Source organism: Manduca sexta, chromosome 26, assembly GCF_014839805.1.
Source record: "Manduca sexta isolate Smith_Timp_Sample1 chromosome 26, JHU_Msex_v1.0, whole genome shotgun sequence".
NCBI classification, from domain to species: domain Eukaryota; kingdom Metazoa; phylum Arthropoda; class Insecta; order Lepidoptera; family Sphingidae; genus Manduca; species Manduca sexta.
In genome coordinates, this window is record NC_051140.1 from 12,147,494 (window position 1) to 12,162,951 (window position 15,458).

Below are 15,458 nucleotides of genomic sequence, written 5' to 3' on the forward strand. Positions count from 1 at the left end.
TCTTTTGCTGTGTTTAGCTTGTTTTATATTAACCTCTACGGCGAGGATGGATTATTTTAATAAATTAACACTGAATTACTTATATTATTTAATAAATATACTCCATAAATTATAACTAAATTAAAAACAACACGATGGTGTGATTTATGTTACCCAAGACTGTTTAAGTGTGTATATTAATTCAACCAACATGTTTAAATTTCTGTTAATATTTCCAAAAGTTTGTGAGATCTGTCATATAACGATAACGTTAACAAATACTTTGCCCGAATAAATACAAACTAATTTATAAATTACTGTCCAGTCTTTCCTTATTAATTAAACATGTTCGACTATAAAATGTTGAAGTTCGAAATTTAGGAGACTTTTTTGATTATTGTTCGATAGCCTCTTTTGCCTGCTTTGTAAATCATTTCGTATAGTTGTCCTTTGCTGTTGTACCAGCGAACCGATCCCTGGACGTCGAGTGTTGCATCTTTCGTGTCCGGATTTAAGATGGCGCCGTGTTCCGTACGTGAAGAACCATCGCTGTTGTCATAACTGAAATGTAAAAAGAATTAAATTGTATACGTATATACTCTATTATATAATCTTTGGCGCAGATAGGGGCGTTTTAAAAAACAGCTATGCTTATTTATTGTATTCAGCTCACATATAAGGAAATGATTTCATTGTAAGTACAAGACAGAATTAATTCAAGATGATAAGTGCGAAATAATTTAGATTCCCAGAAATATGTATTATTGTTCGAAAAATATTTTCTGTAAACCATTAAATTATGTAAAAATATGGATATTGGATACACCACATTATATACTATAACGCGAACAACGTGATTGGTTACATACAATTAGCATAAAAATATGTTTATATTTCAAAACGGTTTTATGTATCCTTTGATGATATATAATTATCTTCATACATATTATATCTATAAATAAGCCTTGGGTAAATCAGCTGGATACTAGTAATTGTTACCTATAAAACATGATTTATGTGCGTGTAAAAACTTGCAAGTAATCTTACGAGTGCATCCATAATAATGGTGTTATGGAATTGTAAACTATAAATGTAAACTGCATTAAGTCATCGTTTCATTTACTGCATGTTCCTAACAAGGATGGTATATAACGAAGAATGTCTATATAATTTCATATTTATCATCCACTTTGTAAAAATACGTATGCGATGCATCAAATGCTACGTGATTCACTTGCTAATCACTATTACATGCTTCCTCAGTAAGGATTTTTGATGTTATTTATCCTGAAAGACGGCACAAGAAGCGACGTTTAGCACCTGCTTAATATTCCTTGTAAATCATGTTGTAAATATGGTATATGTTCTTAGTAATTAAATAAAGTTAGTAAAAAGATGTTATTGACATGAGTGTTTATTTCGGACTAAAGAGAAGTAACTATGGCAAACAAAATACAATTAGTTCTAAAAATAGAACATATAAAAAATAATAAGTCACGACGAAGGTTACAATCTCCAACAGCCGCCCTTAATCGCAGTTGTGACAGAAACAAAACAAATAAAATAATTAAGTTTCTAAACCTAAGTTAACTACACATCGTTTGTGTGCTAGAGGTCCGAGGGCCTTCGTTAGTACATCAGCAGGCATATCGTTACTTGTTATATATTCTAACTTAACAATATTATTAGATACCTTTTCCCTAATAAAGTGAAACCTAGTATCTATATGCTTCGTCCTGCTGTGGTGTACAGGATTTCGAACAAGATTAATGGCACTTTGGCTGTCAGAAGCTAAGTTAACTGAACAAAGTATACCTGTTATCTCGTATATAAACCGACGTAAGTAACACGCTTCCTTCGTGGCAGACGCTAATGCCATATATTCTGACTCGGCCGAACTTAACGCAACAGTAGGTTGCTTCTTGGATTCCCATGATACTGGACCTCCACTTAACTTGTAAACATAACCGGTGTATGACCTTCTGTCGATTGGACAGTTTGCCCAGTCTGCGTCACAAAACCCTTTAAAGGTTCTCTATTCTTCCTGTAAACCAATGAATAGTTTAGGGTACCTTTTAGGTATTGCAGAATCCTTTTAGCAGCATTCCAGTGTTCTTTAGTAAAACACGTATTAAATTGACTTAAATAGTTCGTGGCGTAAGCGATGTCTGGTCGTGTGTTTACCGCTAGATACATGAGGCATCCTATTAAGTTTTGATAAGGATAAGACTCACCGACTTGACCATCCATTCTTTTTCCATATTCTTTTAATTAATGGAGTATCCACGGCCTTACAATCCTTCATATTAAATTTTTCTAATATAGAAAGAATATAATTTCGCTGGTTCAACCTTATACTCTCGGAATCACTTTCAACTTGTAGTCCCAAATAACATTTCAGTATTCCGAGATCTTTTAATGAAAAATATTTCGACAAATCATTCTTGACAGTGTCAAATGTCAAATCAGAATTAAAGAAGACTATTATGTCATCAACAAAGATTCCTAATATTACAAGTTCTTTACCAAAAGTTTAGTATACACACAAGGTTCGGAAGGAGTTCCTATGAAACCTATTTTAAAAGCGTTTCATTTAACTTTTTATTCCAAGCTCGCGGTGCCTGTTTAAGACCGTAAAGAGATTTCTTCAATAAACAAACTTTGTTTTCTTTACCCTTTTCAATAAAACCAAGAGGTTGCTCCATGAAAACTTCTTCTTCTAAATCTCCGTTAAGGAAAGCCGTATCGACATCTAAGTGCTTCATTTTCAACTTCATATCTGCAGCTATCGCAAACAACGTGCGGAGGGAAGAATGACGAATCACTGGTGCGAACGTCTCGTTGTAGTCTACACTTTCAACTTGATGAAAACCTTTGACGACGAGTCTCGCTTTATACTTGATAATATTACCATAAGCATCCCTTTTAATTTTGTAAATCCATTTACATGGTATAACCTTTTGTTAGGTCTATCTACTAAATTCCATGTATGGAGTTTCCTTAAGGAACTATACTCATCAACCATAGCATGTTGCCACTTATGAGCATCATCGGCATGAGTAGCTTCGTAATATGTCGTAGGTTCATTAGAATCTACCATTGACGTATTGTAAGCTTTATAAAAATTTGTTGGTTTTCTGTCTCTGGAAGGGTATCTGCGCTCAGGGTGCGATTCCTGTTCCAAATTCGCTGTCTCTTTTTCCACACTAGGCATCCTTAAGTCACTGAGAGACTCTCGCTCTTCCAGAGTCACTGACTCTTTTGCACTTTCTAGATTTACTGGTAAAGTTGCTTCAGCCGCCGGGCTGATACTCTCATCACAGTCATAGAATTGACAGTCATGATCAAACTCAGAATCAATCTCTTTTGCTCATCAAATAACAATATAGATTCTGACTGTGCGACAGATTGCTTCTGCTTTAGCGCTGTAAAGCAATTTTCAAAAAGGTTGCATCTCTGGATATAATAACTTTTCGTGGGTTAGCAGGATCCCTAAAAATATAAGTGCCTGGATTTTCAGAATAACCGACGAAAATTGCTTCCTGTGCCTTGACATCTAATTTCTTCCTGTGACACGAAGGTATATGGACTAGAGCTCTACAACCAAATACTTTTAGATGGCTAAGATCACCTTTTCGTCCATACCATTTGTCATAAGGAATTTGTCCACCTAAGGCTCGATGAGGAGACCTATTCTTAAGGTAAATGGCAACTTGGAATGCATCTTCCCAGAATGCTTTCGGTAGTGAACTTTCAGCTAGCAACGTTCTTGCCTTTTCTGTAACCGAACGATGGGTGCGTTCCGCTACTCCAACTTGCTGAGGACTATAAGGCGTCGTTGTTTGATGTTCAATACCTTTTGAAGCAAGATAATCAACAAACTCTTTATTCACGAACTCCTTACCTCCATCAGTCCTAATTGCTTTAATTGTTTTATCTAACTGATTTTCAACAAAACATTGAAACACACAAAATATATCTTTGACTTCTGTTTTAGAAGAAATAAAATAAGCAAACACTTTTGCGTATAATCGTCTACTATTGTCAACATATATCTATTTCCTTGAAAAGAAGTTGTAGACACCGGTCCCATCAAATCCATATGGATCAGTTCCAAAGGGAAGTAGCCCTATTAAACGCTAACCTTTTGAAAGGTTTTCTTGCTTGTTTACCTTCCACGCAAGCGATACAACTAGTTTTATCTACTCCTGTATACTTTATACCTACCTTGTGATTTTTCAGTTGGTTCATGCCTATACGACACAAATGTCCTAACCTCTTATGCCAAATTTGATAACTATCCTGACAACCAGAGTGCACATCTTGTGTCAAAAAATTATCCGCCACATTCTCGGAAACATTTACAGTTCCATCTAAAACGTACAGTCCACCACAGGGCGAGGCATGAGCAACAGATTCACCTGTAAAATTAAAAGTATCAGATTTATAAAAGTTACATCCATTTTTATCAAAAACACAAATAAAACCCTTTTCAACAGTTTTATATACAGATAACAAACTAGCTTTCAAATCTGGTATATAAGCAACATCACTAATATTGTTGACCACGTTCTCGGGCGTGTTTATTGAAATATTTCCAATTCCGCAGCACTTAATCTGTTCTCCATTTGCGACAGTAACAGTACCTTGATTCTGTATCGAGATATTCTGAAACCAGTCCCGTCTAGAAGTCATGTGTCTAGTACAACCTGAATCTACATAAATTATGTCCTTTCTTGGGTTTCCAGAAGTATTAAGACTTGTAAATATCGTATCATTGGTATTTACCGCATTGCCTTTCTCCTTCTTGTTTCTCTGTGGACAGTCTGGTCTCTTATGTCCAGGTGTCTTGCACTCATAACAAACTATATTCTTCTTCATTGACTTAGGCTTCTTCTTCGCATGAAAGACAGAGTCTAATGATGTAGCCACATCTTTGGACATTTCATTAAGCAGTTTTGTTTTCACCAACTCTGTAGTCACGTCTACATTGCAATTTTCTAAAGCCATAATGAGAGGTTCATACCTTGGAGTTAGACCTCCCAAAAGTATTGCAGCAATAGACTTGTCCTCTATGACTACATCAATATCCGCAAGATCCTGTGCGGTTGACATAACTGCGTTAATATATAGTTCAATATTTTGAACTCTGATAGACTCAACCTGTACAGTCTACGCTCCAAAATAATCTTCGTCCTATTCCCTTATCTTCAAAGGCTTTTTGCAAACAAGTCCATGCCTCAGATGCAGTTTTCGCACATCTTATATGGGTTATCGCTGCACCTTCTACTGATAAGCATATCTTTGCTAATGCCTTTGCGTCTTTGCGTACCTTTGTAGAGGCAGGGGTTGTGTCTCCATTTAGGTATCCACCGATTGTTTCCCACAGATCCTCATGCATAAGGTAATTGCGCATCTTAAATTTCCATGTAGGATATCCATCTTTATTCCTCAAACATGAAAATGTAAAAGATGAGCTCGACGACGGGGAATTTTTCACACTCGAAACATCTCCAGATTCATGTGACATTTTCAGACTATTACTATTTCCTAGTCACACAAAAAATATATACAACTTTATTTTACCAAAAAACGTGAAAAAATCTAAGAACTAAGCGTTCGTGCTGATAACGTGTTGTAAATATGGTATATGTTCTTAGTAATTAAATAAAGTTAGTAAAAAGATGTTATTGACATGAGTGTTTATTTCGGACTAAAGAGAAGTAACTATGGCAAACAAAATACAATTAGTTCTAAAAATAGAACATATAAAAAATAATAAGTCACGACGAAGGTTACAATCTCCAACAAATCAAAATCAAATAAATTGTTAACAACGTGTAAAGACATGTTATTATGGATTACGTGTTAAGTTAGCAAAGTATATTAAATAACTCATTAAAATTCCAATTGCATCCTTAGTGAAAGTTAAAATGTCAAGAAGATTTCGAACGGTACCGCGATAATGTCACCGAATTTAGTTGGTGACATGGCGCCCTTATTGGGCCGTAATGTTTTTATTGTGAATAAAATGTAAGCGGAACATAATTGGGGACGTTAAGTAACGGCTTCGGAAGGGTATTCGAATCTTAAAACGGATGTTCAACTTCTGAACCGCGCTCACATGCCGTGTTTTTGTTTAACTTTGTCACCATTCTACTTTTTATGGCTACACTGTCACTTTGACTGACATGCTTTGGGTATTAATAATACGAACTGAACGCCGGATAAAAATCTGCTCATTAAGACAGCTGCTATTATGCAGTACTATTTACATTATATGGTAATCTTCATGACTCATAAAGTCAATAAAAACTCGTGATCAGTTTTTGTGTTTGTTGACGAAGCTTTGAAGTAGGTATGTGTCAATATTTTTATATAATAATAATTCTTTGACCAATAATAAAATAACATGTATAAAGTTATTTTATAATTTGTCTCATGTTACTTATACAAAAAATACACATATCTCCTAAAACTCTAATACGATGAAATATTTTTTGTTACATGAAAGAGTATCAAGTTAAAATAATAAAAAAATGACCTCACACAGTGCAAACTCATTTAATCAATAATATTTTATTTTGAAGTAAAAAATTATTCTAATAATAATTGTTCGTGACACACATTATGCTGAGTGTCGCTTCATATGCGAGACAAGACAAATGACACTGCACCAAATAAAGCATAATTTGCGAACACTATCAAATCAAACATAACATTGGTCAGTAATTGAATCGTGAGGTTAGTATTAAAAAAATATAGTGTTAAATATTCATATGTTATTAAACACAATGAAACAAATATTCAGCCTTTACAATATGATAAATAATGATGACATGCCATTTGGACAAATGTAACTTAAGTGAATGTCATTTTAATAATCTCGTAACTTTGTGTAATAGTGTTTTGTACTATTTGTTCATTAGCGAAATAATGATAAAACTAGTATATTGGGTGATAGGTTCTCATATGTAAGAAGAGTTCGTGTGAGTACCAGTAACTTAATAAATTAGGTTAAGTTAGAAAGAATTGTTATAGTTTACTTTGGACTTTTGGTTATCTTTTTGCACCAGGTATAAGAAATAAAGCTAAACCTAATATTGACAGTTTGTTACTGCTATCCTGTCTCGTGTCAGGCCGATCAATTGACAGTATTTATGCAAAGCTTAAAGCTTATGTAATTACTTGTCATAAGAAACTTACGTAATTGCTTACTTAGGGTATAGGTATTACCTTTTTTTTAAATTGATTTTCTTGGTGATGTTACAATTATTTATTGTCAAGTATACTTATCAAGGAGCAAAAGACCTCGTCTCATTCTGTTACAATATAAATATGTCTGTCTTACGAAACTATGTCAATATCAGACAAATACTGATAGATAAATTAAAGAACATCTAAAATGAGGCCTCTATACCACAGTGCTATATGCAATAAATTTTTATACTTATGACCTTAAACGGGACATCCTTGTGGCAAAACGCCAACAATAGTCTATCACGGAACCGCCAGTTAAAATATTTGTTTTGCAACAAAAACAATGGTGTGCTTGCAAAGACGGAGGGTCACGTAATAGGATTATCGGGTTATAGCTGCACACGTAAGGCCGGTGTAAAGGCCAATTAACATAAACATGACATTCCTGCGTGCCTGCACTGTGAATATTTACCTTATTCATACTCACATGACTCACAGTGCTTTCCTTTTCATTTTAACTTCCTAATTTCTCCTGTCACACAATATTTTGAAACAGGTTGCTATTGCGATTATTTCGCGAATTTTTATTAAACCCCTTTACCATTTACTCATTCACAATACCATTGCCAAGTTGTCGTTTATTATAATTGAAATTATAATTTGGACTATATAATATACCATTGAATTTTTAGTCTCGTCACGTCTGTTCCTCCGTCCACTAGTATTGATAGACTCATTTTAGAGTTTCGTAGTTAAATATAGAAGTGTAACCATTGTGATTTTATAAAATCTAAAATATGCATAATGGCTACGCATATTCAAACTTTATTAACCATTCGGGAAATGTCGCAAAAACTTTGCATGCTAATATTTCCGCTGTCGATATTTTTTTAGTAGCGACAGAACCGCAAGTTGCAGTCTGTTATGCACTTTATTCGACAGGTTTTTTCCGGTTCGATATCATCTTCAGAGAATGGAGGAGTTTCTTGTTCAGTCGTCGTAGTCGTTATCAACATAGATACAGTGAAACTAAAAGTGAGGAATATTTAGAAAAGCTACGAAGGACGTCGACTAAAACTTTCTACCAAATAGCAAGAAATATTAAACTTTATTTCCTCTAACTTATGAGTGATTTTATGAAACTATACAGCATACTAAACCATATCTTGGGATTGCTCGTCGAAATGCTTACGGATAACTTATGTTGATTGGTTTTTACTCCAGATCAATCCGCAGATAGTTACTGGGATCATTTATTAATTCCATCTGATACTCCAGGGCTACAAATGTAAAGGAAATCATAATTGATCAGTGTAAGAACAATTTCACGGGTGCAGACGGAATATTAAATTTTAGGAAACAATAAATAAGCTTGAGTATAAAACTTTTTACGTAGTTACCTACTTTCGTTCCGGTGCAGTAGATGCACGTGTTTCAGTGAAATATTATGTTAACATGTCTGCATAAGTCACTCGTAATGGTCTTAGATTATTTTTAATGTAGGTTAATTTTTGACAAAGAATATATTAGAAGACTTTTAAGACATCTGAACCCTAAAAACTGGCCTATCTGTAGTCGAATGGACAATAGATAAGATAATTCGCTAACAATTGCTAAATTAAGTTATTCTGTTATAAAAATGTGATGTATGTCGCTTTATATATATTTAACAGAGATGTTTTTATACACGTGATTTAATAATTTCGATATTTCTTCGTTGTATATAATGATGTCATTTTTAGGTAAAAGACACGGGGCGTTCTATCACTTATCGCTTCATAAATACTTTAAATATTTGTTATTCCGTATTCGCTGGCACGATTTTGTCGCGCTTTTTATTGTTACAAATAGTCGCGTTTCTCCATATACTGACATGTTTACGAATAATATTTATAGAATTTTGATTATCATAGGCGAAGTAAAATTTTATTCGAATTAATTCATTTCTACAAATTACACTAATCCCTTAGAGTGTATAAAATATTCTTACTTTTTACTTTTATTTTATAACGCAAAAAACGAATACAATATATTACGATAACGGCTTAATAAACATGAAAAAGTAAATCAATAAAATCTGTAATTTAATAATAAACTGTAATATTATAAAACTAAATTTCTGTAACTCGGATATACTTTCACGAACCAAGTAACAAACAGAGCAGACTATTTTTGGATTTAACTTCTAGTCTAACTTGATTGTTATCTCTTCATACGAATATTACTTCGTATAATTCAGTGACTTTTTCGTAACCTTACTGTTTACACTGTATGTCCTAAATCTAGTATTATTACAATGTTAGTCTTATGACCTCAGATTGATAGAAAACTAAATAATATAGCTTTTCATTCTTTTGTAAATTACAAGCGGATGTATTTAAAAACGGATACACATATTATAATATACATAGTTAGTTAGTAAAGTTAATTCATAAAATATCATTGACAAATAAAAAATATGCATAACATTTGAAATAGAACTAGTTCCTCTTCATTCATGGCCGTGTCTCTATATTTGTCAAGGTAACTGACATTAATATTAAATTAACTTATAATAATTCATGATTTCTTTATTCACCTTTTCTCAGTGGTGCTAAAGTGCCGGAAGGCGTGAAAGAGTTAGCATCGTTGAAATCAATATCCCAGACCGGTCCGCACATTGATAGGAATTTCAGTCGCACGTAACGGAGCTATGTTATATTAAATTTATTTATATTTCTTGACAATGTTGGTATTATTCTTGTTATACTTAATTGCAATAATGTCAAGCTATGTCATTTAATTAACCTAGATTATATAAAACTATATAGTGATGCTCATTTATAAAGATTAGATTATTTATCGTAAATTAAATTATTGAACGAATTATTTTGTAACTTTATGTAGAGGCTATTAAAATAACAAAGTTAGTTTTTTAATAACAATCTTTTTGTTGATTGCAAAATGAGCCCAACATATTATTAAAATTACATTTTATTTATTGAATATGTCAGCCATTGGGCTAAACCATAGCAATACGAGACCAGTAAAGTAATTTAAAAATACCATAATGATAATTCATCATACTCGTACAAGGATTATTATTTATATCTTTATGGCAATCACACCACGTAGATATCTAATTACACGTAACAAATTGGTGTAATTACATATAATAAACATACCCATAACAAAATATTATTTTTTATTTCAGAAAGCCGACCTATTGGCATAAAAACTGGTAAATGGACATGTAGATTGATATGACCTTAATCTTATTAACATAGACCCAAAAAATGCGTAATAAGTTACAACTTCCATTTAACGTTTCGTTTGATTTGAGATGTTCGAACTTTCGACTTCAAGCCTGACTCTTTTTTCCTCAAAGGAGCAATAAACCCAAAATTACTTAACTTGTTGAGGATATTTTTAGCGCAGTTGATCACTTACTTCTACGCTAGTTATATAAATGACATAATACAGTCCGATTTTGGATTAATAGTCTGAATAATAAAGTCTAGTGGCCTCCCACATTTTATACAATGGATATAAATAAAATAAAATGTTATTTATATAAATTATGTCAATGCAAAAATTCAATATATTAGCACTAGAAAAACATAACTTTTAATAAAGAATTAAAGAAATGATCATTTATAATTTATCGCATTAAGTCAACCGGTAGTTAGATGTCTACAATTAATTTAACCTATTTATTATTATTAACTTGCCTTGCATTCCTGTATGTCGTATTTAAAAATATAAAGTAATTTAATTAACATTATTTTTAAAATGAATTAATATTATTGGGTAATAATAATTTAAAGAAGTCTTTTGAAAACTGAAAAAGTGGACAGGTAGATACGAACAGCCAATATGCAGGATTGTAACATTCAGTGATAGACACCTATTGTTCAGCAGTGCTGGACTGTGTGTGTTGAAATATTAAATTATTGGAATTAGTGGTGGTCCAGCGATATATGGGCGTTGAATTTAATATATTTCTAACACAATAAATTATACATAATTTTTTGCAGTCCTTATCTATATGAAATTTAATCATCCCAAATATCTCACTTGCAATACCTTTAAAAAGTGCTAGAGTAAGCCACAAAGCTGAACAAATTTACAAATTTATGTTGCCTATCCATGTTAAGTTTTATTGCAACTATTTTTCTTTGTGCGAAGTAGAATAAACTTTTGTTTTTATTTCAGTATTAAAAAGCTTTTTTTTAATAGAACTTAAAATTTTATAGGCTAAATGAGTTCAGCTATTTATATTTTTTTTTATTCATGTCTAACGATATTCATTTCTAATAATATTATTGTACCGGACAGGCAACACACTTCCGCGCATTTGACTGAATTTGAATATGGAGAGCAAGCCGGTAGTAATCTGACATGAATTCTTTATCAATTAATAAATCTGCATTAATAATGAATTAATTCCATACTGTGATAATTTATTTCCTTATTTTTGATTATAGAAAATGCTAAATCTGGCAATCGATATGCCTCAGAAGTTACCTGAAAATGTATTAGTGATGAACAGAACAAAAATATTATCGTAAAATAATAATAATTATTTATAAGCATTGATTTTCAGAATGAGGAACTTTTTTATTTTATCATTTTTAAATTTACTTCTCGAAGTTCTCTCTTTGAAATGTCTTAGATAAGTAAAAGGTTTATAAAATGAGTATGGTCTAAATTTTTCTATACGAAGAATCTTTATATCATTGCAATAATATTATACATTCGGTTATTAATATCCATTAATTTTTTTTTGCGGATTGATCTTCTTAGAGGGATTGATATCGGACAGGCGACCACTCGTAAAGTTAAGCCACATTATTTATGCACATATTTTAAAAAATGTGTTGCGCTGACCCATCACTGGGATGAAATGGGGCAAGAGCAGGTTCCTGCCTGTGTAGAGCTAACTTTCACTCGAGTTCGTTCAGCTTCCAGAAACAGTATGTAAAAATCCCAAACAAAATATTGCTTTATTCGGGAGAAGGGCCTATAAAGGCCGTTTTATATTCCGTATACGTGACTGTTAGTCCAAGGAGGCGATGTAACAAAATTGATATTTAAACTATTACTCACGAGTAACTGTAGGAGTTAGGTAGGTTGTTCGTGTCTAACTCATATCTGAGTACCTGCGCCTGCGTTTGGTTGTCGATGTATGGGCTGGCAGCAAGCATTTGCACCAGCAATAATAATCCAACCTGTAATGTCCATGTATAATTTAAATATTATCAAACAATGGGCAGCTCAAAGTATTACTTTAAATATCAAATATTTACGACTGAAGTTGTCTTACATTATCTACTTAATCTTGGAACTGTAGGAGCTTCTTTCCTAAAGCAAGTTTTAGTAATAGTGTGTTGACTGCAGAAGATAAAAGTAGGAATAGCGACTGCCTATCTTGATCCAGTGATTGATTGTTTGGTAATTTTGTCAAGCTTAGCGTAGTCAGTACTACGCTAAGCTTGACAAAATTACCAAACAGGAAGGTAAACCACGGGACTTCACATTAGACAGAGAAACCTTTGATATTGTGGGAATCTTTGACATTAAGATTGAATATAAACCCAGACACTTGTGCTTCGAATTCGAATGAGCCCAATAAATCGCGGCGCCAACACATCGTGGAAAGATTCAACTTGCTCGTGATTACCGCGTCGATACTGTCAAGTAATGTCGGAACTTAATTCTCGCCTTTCCCGTCTTAATGCTGTTGGAGTGAGTTTTTATTCACAATTGAATTTAATGACAGTGGGATCGGAGTTTTACAAAAAGCAGATAATGTACGGATGATTACGGTTGTATACTCATTTTCGGTATCATAACAAAAAGTATATTATATCCAATTTGTATGTTGTTTTACATGAATATTATGTTATTTATAATATTCCTTTGCAATCTTTAGTGATATTAGGTACATTCTTGTTTGTGTTGAAAGGTCATGAAACATAGTAATATTATGCTTGAATTATATTTTAGATTTAAGTCGTTGGATTGTATTTACGAGCAACTTCAACTTCAACTTCTTTTAAAGCAGAAGGTCTCATGACTCAATTTCTATGTACATATAGAATGTGAATATCTAATAACTTAATCACGTTAGAAGTAACAATAGAAATCTGGCTACAGACCCTTATTATAAATAAAATGTTTATTTTGACCGGCGCAATGACCTTGAACTTGTTTCAGAATCTCATCAATTTGATCTTAATTCGTATGACAGGGTACTTACAAGGCCACACTAGCTATTTCCCGCCAACGCGCATTGCGGTTATTCAACTTCATGTGAACGATAATAAAAATTTTGCTTAGGATATTTGGACTTTTTGCATAATTATCAGTTAGTCAATTATTTTTAATAACAGACAATAACGGTGTTTTTCATTACTATTTCTAAACACCAAGAAATTTATTGAATTGAAATTTTAAAAATCAAGTAATTGGAACTAAAATGTATGTGGAATTGTAGGAAATATTATTTCACGACAATAAAATATTCTCAATTTTACAACCTATTTAAATAAATGAAATTAAAATAGTATTAGTCGAACCATATCAAAAGTCAACATTTTGAGATCGGACAAGTATAAATGGTAAACACGTTAAACTATTGAAATGTACGAAGACACAAACATTGCAGCTTTGTACCTAGATACTCGTGATGTGAAGGTCGACACTTGCTCATCTAGACCTTACGACTAACGACATTCGTGCTCAAATTAAACATTTAAGCACTAGACGCGGTTTTTGCAATAACACTAAATAAACCGTTCGAAAACACACGCAGATCGATAAATGAAGTCCTCAACACATCCTTGGCACTACCGAAGTTATATAGACAGGAATCACACGAGTTTTAATTTACATTTCTATAATTACCAGAGCGGCCAGCATGTTGAACTTCGCGGGTGACAAAAGAAACTCGTGACTTCCTGGACAAGCTGTAGTCCGAATGTGCTAACGGTTTCGCAAGATCTCTCCTTATATATAAAGAGTGGGCTATGTGTGCGCCAGGCGCGTACAACCGTACGCTCAGCTCTGCCACTGAAACTGAGCTAATTCTAGCTGACCATCAACATTACGTATGAATGGGTAAAGGATTTACTGACTACGTCACACACCGTCGCATAACAAGGTGACATCCTAACACGTTCCATTTAGAGACAAACAAATAATAGGTTTCTAAATGGTTCCGTAAACTAATTGTTAGTACCTAAGTTAAATAAAAACGGTCATTCGTTTGTTATCATGGCTGAAGTTGTTTACTGTATAGCTCGTTATGTCCTAATTGTTTGTAAAGATATATTTAATGGTTTTGCGTATGTTTTAATTCACTGGATGGATATAAGTAAAGGCGGATTAGGTTGACCTATTGGCACAAGTAGTAGTGGTAGGTCCACGCCACTCACTGGAAAATAGCATCTGTGCGAAACAAGCGAAAGTAGGGCCAGGTCGTGGGTCAACGCCCTTGCTATGTAAAGCGTATGTTAATTATCATATATACTAATAAATCATAAGTCACCAGAATTACCAATATAAGAAAACAAATTTATTAGATCGATCTTTCATATTGACCTAACGCGCCTTCCCACATTATTATTGATGTGCAAACGGTGATTTCAACTTTTATAACATGTCAACTCAGTTTTAGATTTAAAATGATTATGAGTATGTGACCAGACTACGCGGTTGCAAAGTACGTTAATCATTCTGGTTAAAAATTCATTACATGTTAGGTTAATTCCGCCGTAGTGTCTATTTTTGTCGCTATGCACTGTGTTCTGCTTTGAAGGATATTACAACCAGCGTACTAGGATCCATGATTAGATCTAATATTGCATGGTGACGAACGCAGAAGAATTCCACGCAGTGCTTTGTAATTTGGTTTTGGATAGGGTTGCTACTCTTTATGCCCTGTGGTTCGGGGGCATCTAGAGAATTCCGCCACGGCATCTCTTGCCTGTCGTAAGAGACGGCTAATGCATTTATTTTAAAATTACAAAGACCCGTTTTTGCCCGCGAAAAAAAAGAAGGTTTGCTACTGTTTAATATCGGTCATGTCACTAGCAATTAGGCAAGCAGCTCGCTCCCCTTTTTATTCAGTTGTATCAAAGTATAATTATTAGTAAATCACATAATGTTTTGAAATTGTAAACGCGCGTCCATGATGACTCACCTTGAACCGTCATACACGCATGTTAACCTATCACGCAGGATACCGATTACCAGTATCGGTTCAAACTACAATTTTACCCGTAAACGTTATAAAT

General features: G+C 33.3%; 1 protein-coding gene across 1 annotated transcript; it reads right to left on the minus strand.

Annotated features, from left to right (window-relative positions):
• Positions 1-75: 75 nt before the first annotated feature.
• Positions 76-14,245, minus strand: LOC115442534 (endocuticle structural glycoprotein ABD-5). Its single transcript, XM_030167585.2, has 3 exons — positions 14,068-14,245; positions 12,268-12,389; positions 76-540 (listed from the first exon to the last, which is right to left on the minus strand). Exons 1-3 carry the CDS (start codon positions 14,080-14,082, stop codon positions 357-359), a joined length of 321 nt encoding a protein of 106 aa, XP_030023445.2. The 5' UTR covers positions 14,083-14,245; the 3' UTR covers positions 76-356.
• Between the last annotated feature and the right edge of the window lie 1,213 nt (positions 14,246-15,458).